We start from the raw sequence: 18,031 nt of genomic DNA, 5'->3' as shown, positions 1-18,031 counted from the left end.
CAATAACCCCTGACCCACAGGAAGTAGACACAATGGACTGAAAATAACATACCACCTCCCCTGGCAACAACTGCCCACCCCAACACCCATTTCACGCCGCTTCTTCGGTACAGCACACCTACAACATGCTGGCTCTAGATAGGTGGGTAGAGCCCAAAAATATCGGCTGCTGCTTAACATTCTGGGCCCACATGCCAAAAAGTGCACCATGAATTTCCCAGAGTGGTGTTTGATTCACTCCTGCACATGCATTAGTCAGAGGTAAGTCAACAATAATCCAGACTCCATATCAAGGTACTTTCTACATGTGAAGTTCTGATAAGAGCTTGCAGTGGCACAGCCTTGCATGTCCCAGTGAAGCACAGGATTTCACACCACAGCAGGTTGTGGGTTGAGCGGCAGACTCATAACAGTCCTACTCCTTCCTGCAGGGGGACCACTGCATGGTGAGATGGATGACTTCTTGAAATTCCGTCCCCAAAAGCATCTGTCGTTGAGTTTGTGAACGTATGTGTGTTCATTTATGTGATGTGATGTTATGTTTGGCTTATTTATTTCATATTAACTTTCCTTAAAAGAAAGTGAAGCCTCTAGTTTTTGTATTTAAAGCTTTTTGATTGAATACAATTCAGGATTAACCCCCCCCCCAAAAAAAGGGAGATGGATAATAGGTACCAACTCATTTAGAGCGTCTAACCCATCCTCATCCATACAGTGAGCAGTAGCAGTCTAATCCAATCAGTCCAATGAAAATTATTCCAAATCACATTTAGCGGCCAGTGAGAGGTTGCCTTAGACATGATCTAATTAGCCCCTCTCCTGCTAGAGTCCGTCCATGAGGAAATGGCTTGAGATGCCGCATGCAGAGATAAGGAAATGGACTCTGATACACACTTGTGTGTCGGCAGTGGTGTTGCTTTCAAAGACGTGGTGCCTGGTTACTCAGCAGAACAGAAGCTGAAACAAGGTTCAAGTAGTTACATCCCCAGTTATTCTAGCAAATGAAAATTTCAATCTTTTTTATTAATATGGGAATAAGTGAATAGTGAATGTACAGATTAGTAACCCAACATGTTGACTCTTAGCATTAACTGTGTTTGGTGTCATGTTCTATTAGCTGAGCTGTCGAGCATGCCTCGGCTTGTTGCTCAGCCGACAAAAAAAGACACACCTCCTTTTTCAACCAGTCCCCTGAAACTGGTACACACCTCCCTTCTCTATTGTCACATTCAGATGATACTACTTCACTTTCAGTTGAAAAGGAATGTGCGTGGTGTGAACACATACCTGAGAAGTTGTGTGCTGCGTGTGTGTTCATGTGATTTCCATAGTGATTCACGTTTAGCGTAGAATGTGTGGAATTCTTCCCACAGATACAGGCAGCAATGGTAAGAATGCAATATATTTTTTCCAGCAAACGAGGGAAAAAAAAGTATTTTTTTCTTTTGAATCGCTTTGTGCTGGCCTCTGTGGGTACATGCCTGTAGATTTGTTCTCAAAGCCTGAAGTCATTCGTACTCAGCTCCCCTGCACCCACTGTTAACACCATGTTTATCCATTAACTGCTTCTCATGATGTGTGTATATTCAAATAAACTGCTCTGATCTCATCCCGTTGATTTGACCTTGGGACACTCAAAGCAAAACTGAAAACAGCCTTCCTTCCTGATGATGAGGAGCAGAACAACGTTGAGTTAACAGTTTGATGGAGGAGAAAAGAATTCAAAATAAATATTTACCTGATATTTTCTTGATAAATAACACAAATCTGGGTCTGTACACCCTGCTAATGATTAGGGTCGCATACATAAAGCTACCATAGAAATAACAAGTCTGAATAAGAAGAATTTAAGTATAGTAGTTGTGTGTGAGAGCAGATAGGCAAAGCCAAAATCATAGCCAGCCAATATTTGTACTATAACTTAAGTGTCTTTGTCATTTTCTTGTAATTTATTGTTATCGCTCCTCAAGCGTGGTGTAAATGCACTCATGTTGGCTTGTGGTGGCAGGAGCAAAATCCAGGTCACCAATCAATACCTTTTACCCTGCAGAGTAGGAAACAACATTTAGCTTACAGGACACAGAGAAACAGAGGTTGTACATCTACTGTTACCAACACAGAACAGGTTCTGTTCCAGTTCTACAGATCCCTAAGTCGGTTACCAAAAGGAACCATGGGTTTTCTTATATGAACAGTGACAGTGAATGTGTCATATTGTAATCTTTGGCAACATGATGAAGAAGACAAAGAGGAAGAAGGCAAGTGAGAAAACTGCTGGAGATGAGACCTAATTCATTTCTTGGTAAAATGACATCAGCCGCCTATGGAAGGAACAAGTGTTTGATTGTCCTTATGTTTAACTGCTTATCTAAAAGAAAGACACTGTTACTCCCTGACTAATACACTAACACCACAATTACTATGGCTCCTTTATACAGTATATAGCCAATGAATCTTCGCTGAAAATGATTCCCAGACTCGATGTACTTAATTACCCTTGTTCATACAGTGCCCTATTCAATCTGCATACTCTGAGGACGGTTTGTGAGTGCAGATGGCAGCCGACTCTCAGGCATGTGAACCAAAGCTGTGTTGGAGATAAAGACCGGCTCATCTGACTTCAGGATATGTAACTCCCCAAAACTCAAGTTGGCCACATTCCCACAGTATCTCCCTGTCGTTTGCTCCAACAGTTATAATGCCTTTTTCAGATAAGCAGGAGGTTAAAAACGTTGCACACTTTGCTCCGCCACAACCTTGACAGTTACATGACATTCTTTCTTTCGATTACGTGCTGCCTATCGTCTCCTGTTTTCATCCTATCTGCCTCTGCGTCTGAGCTCTTGCACAAAGTCACATGCACTTGTCAAAGCTGCATCGTTAGAATTCAACACATTCCTTTGGCATGGCAGATTTGGTTCACATGATCACGCTGTTCCTTGACCGCTGACGAGAGGGGCTTAAACAATTCTCCTTTCAGCTTCTGTTCGCCTGTGCAGTTTAATCCGGCCAAATAAGCACATTACAGTTAAGTTTTAAAAAATAGTCCAGTTAGAACATGACTGGCATATTGGCATATACTAAATTCAAGACATGCTTAATCATGTGCAAACATGGGTTTTAAGAACTAATTCAAGATGCCACTAAGATTTGACACATGTGCATATTTTTCCATTTCAGCACCACTAAGATACAGTTTGCACAACTACTCACTGTTATAATATGCATTGCAGAAAAATAATATTACGAAACAAAACTTCTCTTGAAATCTAACCTACATTGCAAGTGGGTGTATTACATAAAACACCTGTAACCAAAGCTGCTGATCATAAAAAGCTTGTGTTGGAAATTCCCTTTGCAGCTTCCCACAGTGTTAGGTGGTTCAACGGGACATCACAACACAGAAGATTACTATTTACAAACCGCAACATTTTCTAACATTATGAATTTAGCTATTTAATTTCCCGGCACATAAATTGACATCTTGTGTGAAGTAATAATATTACCAACCTTGTGCTCTGCTCTTGCACTCTCCTAACCCTTTCAAACACTAGTTGGTTATCCAAAAGCCATGGGTTTAGAGCTGAGACAAAGAGGGTCAAGGTGTTCAGAGGTTTCTAACACACCAAAAACAAGCATGAAAAAAAGAGGAGTGCCACAGAAAGTTCGGAGAAATGCCAAGAAAGTAGGTGGACAAGAGGAGTAGGTCCTCCACGTTCTCAGCTTCCAGTCAGGCTGGAAACGAATACTCTCTGAGAGCAGGGGTCTCTGGTGCATCCCTGAGTCTCTCTCAGTGTGTGTGTGTGATTGTGTGTGTACATGTGTGCAAGTTTAACCACGTCCTCTGGCTTGAGGCCAGGCCAAAGATATCGGGCAGCACCAGAGTAACTCTAATGCAATCAGGGACAGTGGCCACAACAGGACCACTGGTGAAAGCAAAGAGCCATCCATCTTTCTCGGTCATCTTCAGTTTGCTCTACGGACCCTCCCTCTAAGACAAAAAAGAAACTGATTTGAAAACCAATTAAAGAGACAAATTAATTGAAATTCAATACAGGCGCAATCCATTTTGTTGTGTCCCTGTCTGTCTCACAGCAAGTTGGGAAATAACACAGGTTAGTAGCAATATTTCACATGTAGTCTCTAGCCTCCAGGTTGACCCCCCTCATCTCAGCCTGTCCTCAAGATGGGACAAACCTGCAAACATATTGGTGCTCACACAGCACTGAGCCAGAGAAGAGGGGCAAAAACTACCATGACAGCAGTGGGCTATATTAAGGGGCTGCAGACACAGCGGCTAGGGTCAGATCACACAGCACCGCATAACTAGAGTGCCAGCTGCATCTGTGTGGGTGTGTGGGAAATGACAGGTGAACCTTTGGAGTTAAATGTGAACAGACACATTCGCAGACTTTTCTACCTTAAACCCTGGTCATGCTAATCATGCCACTTTAAAGAAAAGATGTTCCGATACCATTTTTCCCTTCTTCAAACCTAGTCCAACAATTGGCCCATGACCAACCCTGCATCTGGGGCATTTCTGAAGCTGGAATCGGGATCAGGATATCTATACTTTCAAGCACCAAACTCCTATGGCTCAATATAAGCTGGAGTGTATGACAAATGCTCCCTGGAGCCTGGAGAATCTGAACACATCTAAACGTAGCATCTGAATTTATTTGGCACTGTTCATACACTTCTAAGGAACACAACTTGTAGTTTTGACATAATGGAAAATTGGTTGTGTTCAAATTTACCATATAAAAAGAAGCCAACTGAACAAAGAGATTTCAGTTTTCAAAGGGTTAGGGTCACAAGACGTTTGGCAGCAATAGTTTCTCTTTGTCAGACTAACTTGATCATAAACACCACATTAGTCAAAAAATGTTTGAGCCTGAGGCAAGGTTACACTGATAACATCAAGTCGAAATGTAACTTGTGATGTCAAATTTAACTGCTGATTTAAAATCCTTCACAATACAATAAAGTCTTCAAGGTGTCACCTTCGACTCTGGGAAACTGTGACAGAGATGTTCCAACCATTTTCTTACATTATATAGAGCTAAATCAATTAATTAATGATATAATCAGCAAATCAATCAATAAATAGTTTTGCTGCATCCAAGGGTCACTCTTAACCTTCTCCCGCTCTACTTAGCAAAACTTAGAAATCCCTCAAACCTGGAATATATGTGGAAGAATACCTTCTTTAATATAATCAGCTAGCCAACTAGTACCCCTTCTTTGTGAGACAGCCTGTATTTTTTTGTTTTCAATATGTGTTTTCAATAAAATCAGCCTGCTGATTTTCTGGCCACAATATACAATCTAGACTAGGCAAACAATGCTGGTGCTTCCTCAAAAGCTACTTGAGGGAGAACAAACAGGTCAATCAGCAAACAAGGGTAAGAGAGGTCATTTCACCAAGCAAGTGAGTAAAGTCATTTGTGAAGGTGTGCGTATCCTGGATCTCATCTAATGGGGTAATAAAGTTCTCTGTATGCTGTGAGTTAAGAGGGCCTCCTGTTGGTGAGCAGCAGGTTTTTACAGTGAACAGGTCACCCAGATCAGTTCTCACAGTCAAACCCACCACCAGGCACCACATGTGGTACTCCACTACTGCTGAACAGGTGTGTGTGTCGACTTCTTTGGTGATTGAGCGTCAGTGACAATAAAGCTTAATGTTACACGCAGACTTTTAAAGACAACACACAACATGAATGGGCCTTGAAAGTATACAATTCTTCAGCAAGTCATTGATCACACGTGAGTCATAGTGACATCTTTTGTTTTTTGATGTTGTACACAGCCTGGACGTCTGCAAGTTCAGGTTCACCACCAGTCTCCTGTTCAGCCTCCTTTATTAATAGAACAATTAGAGGTGGAATCAACAGAGGCAAAAGAAGATGAGGTTAAGAAAAGAGAAGATTTTGCAAAAAAGGAGAGGAAAATAATACTATAAAAAGGCACAAAGGATGAAGAGAGAATAAGAGGGACAAAGTGTAGGACCCCTCCTCCTCTCTCTTCACCCACCATCTGGTAGCCATCAGCGCCTCACACAGGAAGGGGCGGCCATGCCTTGCTGGGGCGCCAGGGAGCGGCTCCTCTTCCCTCCCAGTGCTGTAGAAACAACAATCAGCCAGTACATTGCAGTCCAGCCCATCCTAGCCTGAGCAGCCAGCAGCACCAGCGGCAGCCCAAGCCCAGGACCAGGCGCTCACACCCCTGCAGACCAGCAAAGAGGAGCACAGAGCAGCCTCACATTCCTGCTGCCTGTTCCTGCCAAGAAGCGCTGTGAACGGAAAGAGAGAGGGAGCGAACAGAGAGCTGCTCTCACTGGACGCCGTCTAATGGTGCTGCTCTGAGGAGCACTCCAGTCTTTCTCATCCCATTTGCTTTCTCTGCACTGTCCACAACAATGACGACAAAGTTATTGATTGCCATTGTGGTATATCCCAGCTTGCACATCACTGCATGCATATTTATAGTCCTACACCATTAGTCTCGTAGAGGTTCCATCTATTTTGCAAGAATTCGGGGAATGCACATTATCATAAATTTGGCCCAACTTCTGTTTATCCTTTTTTTCCCCTCAAAAGACACTCACAGGAATCTGATGGGAACAGAGACCCCTGCAGCCTGTTTGTCTGGTTAGTGTCGACCTTCTTTGGCCATATGTGTTCTCCTACTGTCGTTGTTCTGTCTCCACAACAGACTACAACTACACTCTGGAAATCAAGAGCAGACTTATGACAGATACTACTTTTGCTTTCAGTGTCAACAGTTAAAAATGATGTAAAAAAAAAAAAAAAAAAAAGTCTGTGAGTCTTGATTTATGAAAATATCGTAAAATGTATTAATGCACATGAGAGAATCACATGGCTCAATCATAAGAAACAAAAGAGAAACGCACATGATGATGTGTACACTTAGCCTTGCCAAATAGTTTCTGTCATCTGCGTTTAATAATAGCTGCACTTGAAACTGTTCAACTTGGCACAGGGACAAATAGCACAAAAGGATCATTTTACGACTCAACTGGATTATATTCCAACAGAAAACTCAACTCAGAATCTGCTCCAGAGTTTGAAACAGGAAAACCAAGTCTGCATGAGAACCAGTTCTCGACAGTCACTCCCCAAACTGCTCTGTGGACTTGGCACACGGGTCAGTAAACAGCTGCACTGGGCAAAGAGACACATCTGTTTACAGCAGCTTCACGAAAGCCTTGACCTAACTATATGATTTAACAATATCATTGTTCCATGAAGGCGACAGATTGAGTTTAAAGAATGATGCAATGTAAACATTTCGTAGGAAATTGTGCATAATCAGCAAAGAGCACCACCCATGAGGTAAACACAACACTGGTGCATCGGTCTCAATTACAGACATACTGCATTTGCAAAAGCTCAACCACCAATATAATCACAGATTGGTGAATAAAAATAACCTGCAAACAGTTTGTAAATGAGCTTTCAACTTGAAAGCTATTCACATACAACTTGCTCTTCAACATTTTATGACCTTTGAGTTGATTTCACTTTCGTTAAAACACAAGACCAGAGTTTGAGCTGCAGCAACTTAATTGACAGGAGAAGTGAAACTACAAACTTTACTTTGAAATTATATAATCATGTGCTGGGGATTTTTAATTTTTAAAGGTGTACTGGATTTTGAAAAGCAGCCCTTTTGTTGTACCATCTTCAGCGAAGGTCATGCATCACAGAGTCTAGTTGGCATAATTAATATGAGATGTGACAGGAACAGTAATAAAGCTAAGTACACACATATGTGTTTCTGTTTTTAAAACAATGATCTCCATCCAGACAAGTGTTTTAGTTCTGTGTCAGACATAATCTCTGTCCATGCTAAACCATTTACGTACACTGGGCATGCATGTGCCATAAATGCACAATAGCTTCTAGCAAGGACAGCATGGTCAGCGAAACTTTTAATACGTTATGTTGCATTGTTGTTTGTTTTCTATCAGAAAAGGGTCACTTGATAAGAGCATGAGTATCAGGGAAGGAAACGTTCTGACTGATAAGACCCAATCAGGAGGCAAACATAGGTGTCTACAGGTTTCTTCTCATCCAGACTATATTCCTACACAAGAGTTTTCAACCTGAGCCAGGCCCAGCAATTTTACAAAAATCTCTGTTTTAAGGCTTTTAAAACGTGTGGAATTCAGCTGTAAAAAAAAAAGCTAAAGTTTAAAAGTTAACATATTACTGTGGATGTAGCCTATGTAGCCTAAGTGAGTAAAATTTATAATGGTAGTTGACTTGAGGTTAGTTTAAAGACTTTTGTGGCTTCCGACCTCTAATCTCCATCCAGACAACCAGATCCTACTTACAAATACATAAAGACATGAGAGAAATGCAACAGTTGATATGCTCAAGATTGACTGCAAAAAGGATGCCAAATATTATCATAAGCAGTCTTTATCACTAAGGGGAGAGACTTGTGAATTATGGAGGACGTGGCAGCCACATGACAGGAAGAACAGCAACACAGTGAACTGGTGACCACATGGTGACAGAGACAGCAGCATACCAATGAGGGACAAACAGACCAGTGCTGGATTTGTTTGATTCCAAAACACAGCTGGTAGAACCAAATAGACACAATGCAATATCCAAAATAGATCTGTTTAGATGATTTTGTTTTTTGGAGGAAACCAAACTCTCAAAAAATTTAGATTTTGGACAACCTGGATATCATATGTACATCTGATGTTTATAAAAACTTTTCAGATTTAATCTCAAATATTTATGGCTGCAAAGACAGAGGCATTTACCCATGTCCCAAAAAATGCTCTCCAGTGCCAAATTCTAGAGGGGTTTGCTCTAACAAGCTGTTTTGTTTCTGTGGTGGTGTTTTTTTTGTGATGCAATAACATGATTTCAGTCTCACTACTACACTCTATAAATATCCAGAAGAAACTGGAGACGGACCACAATCATGTTCATCTCTCTAGTGTATTAAAACAAAGACAAACACAACAGTTGGGGACACAAAACATATCCAGTGTTTAACAACCAACCCTGCTGATAAAATGATCACTTTGAGGATAAAACAGATCTAAATATCATGAACTATACAGATTTAAATACATCTAATATGTTCTTACTGTCTAACTTTGGTGCCACAGAGGGCACCAGCGTGGAAACAATGAAAGGGATATACCTTGGTGTAGTGATGATATTCTGTGTCTGGAACAACAGTGGGCTGGTAAGTATAACTATTGTAGTAGCACAGATATTAATATTTGATGCTTATTTGTTTGTAATGGACATTAAATAATTAATGGCACATGCAATCCATTTTCAAGCTGTGGTAGATCACACACCGGTAGTGTGCTCGGACCAAATGCAGTGCTGTGGAGCTGAGTCGTCAGGACACGGTCCAGTAATTTCTCCTTTGTTAGCCTAAGAGGCTAATGCTGCACAAATACCCCTCTGTTGCATCCCGTTCGGGTTGCTTGTTTGTTTGTTTCTTCAAGCGTGTGGGGAGGGGGGGGAGGGTTTGCAGAAAGTGAGTGTTTGTTCTCTGTTCCACTTGCTAAGCAGATTTAATGAATCCTCTACTTAATCAAAAAGCTAGGCCTTCGTGTTAGTCTGACTGTGCCGTCACATTTGTTGCTTACATATTTCTCTACAGCAATCTGCAAATGGCAATTGTTTCCACTGTAATGCTGACTGTCAATGTGGTGAGTACTGTAAATGCATTTTGTCCCAGCTGAGAGGACTCAAGACCAGCGTGGAGTACGTCCTCAGTCTCTCTTTACAGCCATCACAGGAGGACCTTCAGGGTTCAATATTTTCCTTCATCCGGTTTACCCTGGAGTGTTGTGCTCCAGCCCTGAGGCCCTATTAAGGGCTGGACAAAGTGTACAACAAAATCCTAATCTGTTTCCAGTGGGTACATGCCAGTGGACTACGGGGATTGTAATGGTCCATGCAGCTATGTGCAGAGGGAGAAATGAACTGAAAATGCTCAAGATTATAATCAAAAATCAGCATCAGTGTAATCATACATTCAACAAAGAGATTATGAACTTTTTATGATATTCAGCTATCATCTATACTGCTTATCCTTTGAGGGACGCGTGGTATCCTCATTCATGGCTAATCCTCACGAAAATCTGCAGATCTATTCTAACATGGGCTAATTCTGACGTGATCAGGAGTTTTTAATAGAGGGCTGGCAGGAATAATTCTGAGGATTGTCGAAGCCTCTGATTTGGTCATTTGAGTTGTCACATACAGCCACTCCAGATAATCTGAAATTATCCAGAGTTCAGTGCATGTCTAAAAGCAACTGAAGTCTGTGGTTCATATTCCTTCAATATGAACAACAGTTACAATGGGTCTTTAGTAAACCATGAAATTTAGATGATGGCTTGAAATTGTTGTTGTACACAGAAGACATATGAGCAATTTGTTTAATTAATCTTTTCAGTAACACCTTATCTCTATCCATCTGATATTATGATGTGATGAGACCATATACTCTCATGTGCACACCATCTCTAAAGAGGGCTGTGCAGACCTTGCAACTGCATCTCTACATCTCCTCCGGTCCCTGAGATAATACTCTGCAGATGTTCCTAAGACACCAGGTTTTAAAGCTGTTGCTTTGAAGAGGGTTTTACAAGTAGACCCTGACAGAAACTCACAGATTGAAGGGTACGAGAAATGAAAGAGAAAAAAGGAGAACCAGATGGAAAAAGCAATGTCGATGATCCAGTTATGACAAACACTGGTTGGGAAAAGTCCCAACAAAGCAATAATGGTCAGATATCTTCACAATGCTCGTAAATTAGATATTAATGGCCAAGAAGTTTTGACTGACTGCAGCAATAAAATAATCCACAACTAAAGCAGTACAGAATACTCTGAGTGTTAAATTCTTACTGAATTGAGAGTTTCTGTTTCTAGTATCAATTGAATAAACATTACATGCACTATTCTCAATCTGTGACTGGATAAACATCGGGTGACAGTGACCAAAATGTGGGCATTTATGAAAGCTGCCTCTCCACACTAACTTCATTGGTGAAGAATTGACAGGACAACAATGATGTGTGAAGCTAATGATGGTTGGGAATGCTCCGACTCAGGCAGGTTGGCTGAACAGCTTTCACCTTTGAGCTCCACCAATCAGTGGCAAAGCCTCAGTGACAAACTTTGCCCTGAGTGGTTAATCAGGCAAACGGGGGGCCTCTGGCTTCTAATCTACTGCTGCACAGTCTAGAGGTGGGGATTAAAGTAGAGAATAGGCGGTGACGACATGTTCCCATATAATTGTACAGTGTTCTATGCTGTTCAGTTTGTTTGGGATTTTTTCATCCAGTCATTGAACCTGCCACCAAATATTCACTATAAGAACACCAATTACTCCACTTGAGAAAATGTACTTTAAGCAACTTTTATTTTAAAAACTTAACAACAGCTTTACATCTTTCAGTTTAGTGACGTAAACTAATGCTGGTGTGCAGGGACACAGTTAGTAATGGAGCTACATCAACTGCATGTTTGAAAGATATGATATTTCGCACTGACATCATGTGACTTACGTGTTATGACAATAGGTGAAAACACTTTACCTCAGTAGACAACTTTGGAAAACTATCAAATGCAGGCAGAATTGTCTATTTGGCATTTTGCTTGGCCTAAGTCCATTTCATTGGTGACAAGACATCAACAAGAATCATTTCCCCAAAGTTAATGCAACGCATTTTAGGATATTACAAAACCAGAAATATTTTTTTATTTTGTAAAGGAGCTCATATAAAACTTCTCTCGTTTGAAGGGGGAAAAAAACAATGACAAACTTTGTATCTGCACGGTGAATTATCCGCCTTTTGTAGCTTAATAGAATAATTAGATTGAATAAGAGACAACTGCAGGGCAATTTACATGGTAGCCTGAGTTCAAGCAGGGTGAAAATGTTATCATGTGAAAAACAATTGAACTTTGTAATCTTATTAGTTTCAGAGGGCAAATACAATGGAATATAAGAATTAGGGCTAGCAGCTTCATTACTAGTGGGTAGTCAAATGATTAGTATCAGTTCTTATTCAATTAGCTCTTATCAAACTACTTTTTTTAATTCCTTTATCAGTCACTCTTTGATAAACTGTTTGGTGGAAAACGTGCTTTAAAGGTTTACTGCTAATTTAGTTTAACTGTTTGATCAAGCAAAATTATGCATACTTAAGTTTTCCCTAAAATACCTATTTTAAACGGATGGCTGTATTTGAAAGTTATGTTTTTCAGGTTGCACAATAAATCAGTATTGTTCTGCAAATGCTAGTACGGCATTATTTACAATAGATGATCAAGGGACATTAATGAGAGCAACTTAATTATACGTCAAAGTGACATAAAGACAGTAGAACCACAAGACTTTACTATAGCCGATATTCAGAGTAGTAATCATAAATCATTTTAACTATGCCAACAGACCAAATAATGTGATCTTCAAGAAACATAGCAAACATTTACATTTTAACGCAGAGTAAGTTAATTCAAATCAATAACAAAAGACCTAGTTTAACGACGACGGGAAGCAGCTTGGGATCATGGGAGTTGTCTTCACTGGCATTGTGGATTTAAATCTACCTGACGCATCTCAGGTGCAAATCATGTTCACAGCAATGAATCATTATGATCCATTAAGAGTGACCAATATGAAAAAAAGTGTCTAACTGTACAATTGCTTGATTAATTCTCCAGGTGAGGAAAATAAAAGAGACCAGAATATTGAAATACCAACACAATTTCTCCATTAAGCTGTTAAACTTTCCCACTAATCCATCTCAGCTTAAATCCACAATGTCTGTTTTTTGGGCACCAACTCAAACAGCTGGTGGTGAGTTGTACATTTTGAACAATTTGTCATCTGCCAAAAAAAAGGACAGTCAGCAGTTCTGCAGATTACACAGCCTCATGTGACAAAGCACTATGACCTTTCACAGGGAGGGGCGGGCCATGAAGCAGCCACCCACTTTTCTGTTAATCAGTATTATGTCAATTGAGGAAAAGCCATTTGCAGAGCACATAAAATCTTGTGGCTGTATTGCATTATGGACCACAGGGGCTTGATTTGCCGATCCAGTTGATGAGCTGCGGTGAAGAACTACTTTGATGCTGAAAGACCAACTTAAAAATTTATGGGAATATTTAATGAGTTGGAAGTTACGTTTGGGGCTGACTGTGTGATATCTAAACCTGATGGCTCAAATATCTGTCATGAATTCAGTGTAGAAATGAGGTTTGAAATGTGATGATTCTTGGTCCTAAAGTACTATTTTTGTTTTAGCTCATATGGAGGCTTCAGAATGGGTCTCTGCAGCCAGCATGGTATAAGAATGGATGTCAATATCTGTTATGATAATCCTAATGGAAAACTGGTTGTTGGTGGTGGTGGTGGTGGTGATGGTGGTCCCTAGAGCCCCTGAAAACCATTTTCAAGTGTTGCCTTTGTTTAACTCAGTTTGTCGAGGCCAACCAGTGATTTAAAATGCCAAATATCTCAACAAGAAAAAAGCCACATCAACAACCAATGATGGGTAGTGGCATAAAATATAAAAGCAAACAATAATGTTGTTTGCTGATCAGCTGTAAACCATTAAAAGTCTTCTTCTTAAATAAATTAGAATCAGAAGACTTCCCAGGATCATTATAACATACTGGGAGATGGCCCGCAAGCTATTCTCAACTATCCCCATGAGAACAACCAAGTCCGCCACAGTCTACCATTCACTCTATTGAGAAAGAACAATTCAGTCAATCAGGCTCCATCCACACCAATACTTTCAGTTTGAAAGAGCATTATAAAACTAAGATCATCTCTTTCCATACAAGAGTTTGAGCTCAGACAGAAATTCCATCCACGCTAAAACATCTGTACATGCATATCACATGACCATTTTCTTGGCATGTGGGTACAAACAGGAAGCAAGTTTTCTATTTGTGGTTGGTTGATTTCTTGGAGAAAAACAGTAATGGTGAAAAGAAAGATGACCAATTTCTTTTCTTGGAGGTGAAACTGTTAGTGACAGGAAATTATAGTCAAGTTGTGACTGACTAGAACCCAGTGATTAAGATTAAGATTATGATTAAGACCTGTAAAGACAGTGACACAAAAAATGTGACACACTACTTCAAGTAGTGAAGTAGGATTTTGTCTTCCTGTTCATCCAATTATATTTTATCATGAATGTGAGACAGCTCTTCCTGTCTCTGTGCCTAGATTTTAGTTTTACTGCTTTCAGAAAAAACATTTCATTAGATCTGTTTCTGTGAAAACAAACCCCCTCTGAAGTTGCAGGCCTCATAATTCAAATATCAATAACAGAGATATCCATTGGTCCACAAGGGAAACATGTAACAAGTTATTTACTGTTTTGCATCAGAGCTGATGTTGTGGGCCACAAAAGGATTTTTCCCAACTGCACAACAAAATAAGCGGAGACAATTTGAAGCCACTGCTGGTATGAAGAAGGAATGGCTGCTTGTCCATAACAGTTATATATCACTTGGGCGCATGTAACATGGGCTGATCTGAGTGAGTAACACCAGTGTGAAAGTTTACCAATCAGTGTGGGGCAGTAAACACTAATTGTTACAGTAGCTGTGAAAAACAACACTACATTATGTACATCTAACAACTCTCTGTAACCACTGTTTGACATCCACAGGAAAGTGGTCATCCACTGGTGCATTGCTCCACTGTTGTATAAACTGTTTAACCCTTCGCATGACCATCTGCCACCTTGACACTGAGGGAGTGCTGAGTGTGACAGCAAAACACATTATTTCCCAGGTTTGATAAGATCATTGTGTTGCTGCTCTGAGAAAATCAAATCCTCACAGGGGGGAATGATATTGGAATGGGTAACTAAAAACTTAGGAATGCTTTCTCATCAACCTACTAATTCCACAAATGTCTTCCTGTCTGTCTGTATGCATGTGGAATGCATATCTTGCTAACTATTCATCTAAATCAGCTTCATACCTGGCATGTCTACTGTAAATTGCCAGAGAAAGTTCCTTCTTATTTCTTATGAAAAATGTTAATCTTCATTGCAGATTAACCAGGTAGGATGAAAGCAAAAGCAGAACTGTTGAAATGACAAGGAAACAGCCCATTCCCTGCAGATATTTATGGAACAGGCACTGCACTAGTAAAAATGCATTCAGTTCCATTTTATAAAAACATTGACTATAAAATCTTCACTGCAGATAAACCAGGTAGGATGGAAGCAAAGTATTTTCACTTTAACTCTGCAGCATAGACTGTTCTACACACAACATCCAGCTCACAAACAACCCAAAAAGTGACAGTATCTTCTAGGAATGTTTTTGAAGGACTCACTAATGACAAGGAATGATTGTGAAGTAGACTCCTGCCAAGCAAACAGGCAGGTTTCGAACAGGCGCTGCACTGGTTATGAAGAAGCCCAAAAACAAACAGCCATGTGTCCTACGTGCTAACTCGTGGTTATGTCGGCTCAGAGGAGACGCACGTCCAGAAACAGAAACACAGCAAAGGTTGTTGTGCAGGAGATGAGGCCTGCACATGTCTGTCACTCCACGACAGAGCCTTCACACTGCGCGCACCACTTATCACAACGCAACAAATAGGATCTAAAGGCCACTTACGTAACGTCTCAACTTTTTTTCAGGAGGCGACTTTCTCAGCCACCCTGAACACACCACATCTCCCCCACTCATAGCTGCGGATCTCGGGCTGTCTCCCTGGACTCGTCCCGGGGAGTGTCTCCTCCGACCTGGAGCAACAGAGAGAAAAGACGCTCAAAGTGTAAAGCTGGGACACTCAAAGTTGTTTTCTCAGCAAACACCGTCACTCCTTCGGTAAATCGACTCACCGTCACGGCGGAGGCTTTGAAATGAACGGACCAGATTTTCCACGAGTTGGAGTCAAATAAGCGGCCGCGTCCTGAGCGCGGAGCGGGTTCGAACCTCCGAGGCGCCGCCTTCAGTACAAACACCCGCCGTGACTTGTGTGTTTTGTCCAAACTGGAACACGAACCGAGAAAAGACGAGGCCAGCTGAAGTTTTTTCCTTCTTCTTGTTGTTGTTGTTATATGCGCCGCCTCGTGCTGGTTCCCGTCAAAGTGGAGCGATTCCCGGTGGGCGATAGGAGGAGTGGGTGTCCCGCAGTGACCCGCAGCATATTTCACCTGGTCCCGGAGCGAGAGAAACTACACGAACTAGTGGATTCACCGTCTCTTCACTGCCATGGCTCCTTCATCGTGATTGACAGGGTGGCTCCTTCTCTCCCTGAACTCACCCTCCTCTGGAACATGGCGTCAAGCTGGCGCAGCTCGCGAGGGGAGAAGCCCAGGAAGTGGGGGGGCCTAGGTTTTCAAAATAAAATAACAGACTTTCAACGATTCGCTGTTTTTTATATATATAATTTTTATTTTTTTGCATTTATTGATTTCAGTCTGTGTCGTTTTGTATTTTATTTAAACGCTGAGCCTAAAAATGATAAACATTTCATAATGAAACCCTGTAACTTCCGTTCTATGTCAGTTAGTTCAACATTATATTTATTTTATTATTTAAAAATAGAACAAATGATTACCAAATAATATAAATATAGATAATAATAATATAGATATCAATTAACGTTTAATCACATCATTTATTGCTACATTTATTTGTGTATGAAATATACAATAAATCAATGTTTTGATGAATCAATGCAAAAACAAATGAATGTATTGATAGAACAGTTTAAATAAATAAAACGTTTCCTCGCAAGCTTCATTTATTCATTCCTTTATTTACGCACACTTGTGTCATTGTTTTGTTCTTCGTGCAAGAGGCACAACCCCTCTCATCGTCAAGGGGACATTTGTTTTGAAGGTCGCACTCGGAAGTTGTATCTGTGTAACTCTGACTCTTTAAGCAGGAAGTGGCGAGCAGGGAAAACTGTAGTTCCACCAACCATGGGACATGTAGTCCAAACCCCGCTGTGCTCTGTCCCTGAACACCAGTGGCGGGTTTGGTGGATGAGCTGTGGTGCAACAGCTAAAAACAGCTTTTATAAAAGTTCCCTCAGACAGCTGAAGGAAAGACAAAGAAAAGAACCAGCTCCTGTGTGAAGGTCCAGCAAATCATCACGAGGCTGAAATACAGAATCCACAAAGAGACATGAAGTCTGAAGAAACCCTGACACTGCACCCCCTGGCCTGCTAATAGGTGTGGTTACATTATTATATTATTATTATCAATAATGATAAACTATTACAAACTGCTTTACCAGTCAAAAATGAACAATTGAAGGCGACAATAGGAAACAACCACAGAAGCAAACAATAGAACGCAAAAGTGATCACACAGCGGTGGAGCACAGATACAAGACTAAAGATGTTGAGACAATTAAATAAAATGAAACAATAGGAAAGCATCAAAAAATAGTCAAACAATTAAAGAAATGAATAAAAGAAAAAACAAGGTGAATTCAGACCTCAAGTCCAGAGAAAGCACAAGTATAAAGATATAAAAGATGTATTAAACAACTACAGTGTGGTTTGACCTGCTTATCAACATGACCACGTCACCACAAACACTATATTCATAACCTAACTTATTGTACTATTATTTTTGTTGTTTTACATTTGAACAGTATCCTAAGAGAACACGTCTGATGTACCATACTGGTTTAATAGTCAAGACACCACACTTCTTAGAGGAAAACCAAAAAGGTTAAACTTGCAATTCTAATATTGATCTGGCTTCCAAAACCTGATCGATCTCCCAGGCTCAACAGAGCTTCTATAACTGGTCTCATCCACTGAGACGTCTTTCTCCTGGACTCCTTGGTATCTGAGGAATCTTATTGGAATGCTATTGTAATGGTAAACACTTCCCCCAAAGGATGTTCCCTGTTAGTCTATGATTAATGACTTTTTCATTGCACAGGCCCACAGCCTCCCTCAACAGCCTTGGTATTGATGAAGAAACAGGGAGCAATTAAAGGCTGT

General features: G+C 40.6%; 1 protein-coding gene across 5 annotated transcripts in view; it reads right to left on the bottom strand.

Annotated features, from left to right (window-relative positions):
* Positions 1-16,392, bottom strand: part of gab1 (GRB2-associated binding protein 1) — a 47,533-nt gene extending 31,141 nt beyond the window's left edge. For 2 of the 5 annotated variants that reach the window (XM_020101242.2, XM_020101244.2), the window contains exons 1-2: positions 15,905-16,392; positions 15,678-15,805 (exon numbers count right to left, since the gene is read on the bottom strand). In XM_020101242.2, coding sequence (XP_019956801.1) covers positions 15,678-15,749 — 72 coding nt within the window. In that variant the 5' untranslated portion in view covers positions 15,750-15,805; positions 15,905-16,392. Of the gene's footprint in view, positions 1-3,510; positions 3,806-15,677; positions 15,806-15,904 lie in introns of those variants that run through there. The other 3 variants (XM_069530700.1, XM_069530702.1, XM_069530704.1) reach the window with 3 other exon arrangements.
* Positions 16,393-18,031: the final 1,639 nt, after the last annotated feature.

The sequence above is a fragment of the Paralichthys olivaceus genome, chromosome 8 (genome assembly GCF_024713975.1).
Source record: "Paralichthys olivaceus isolate ysfri-2021 chromosome 8, ASM2471397v2, whole genome shotgun sequence".
NCBI classification, from domain to species: domain Eukaryota; kingdom Metazoa; phylum Chordata; class Actinopteri; order Pleuronectiformes; family Paralichthyidae; genus Paralichthys; species Paralichthys olivaceus.
This window is presented reverse-complemented; position numbering and strand designations above follow the sequence as displayed.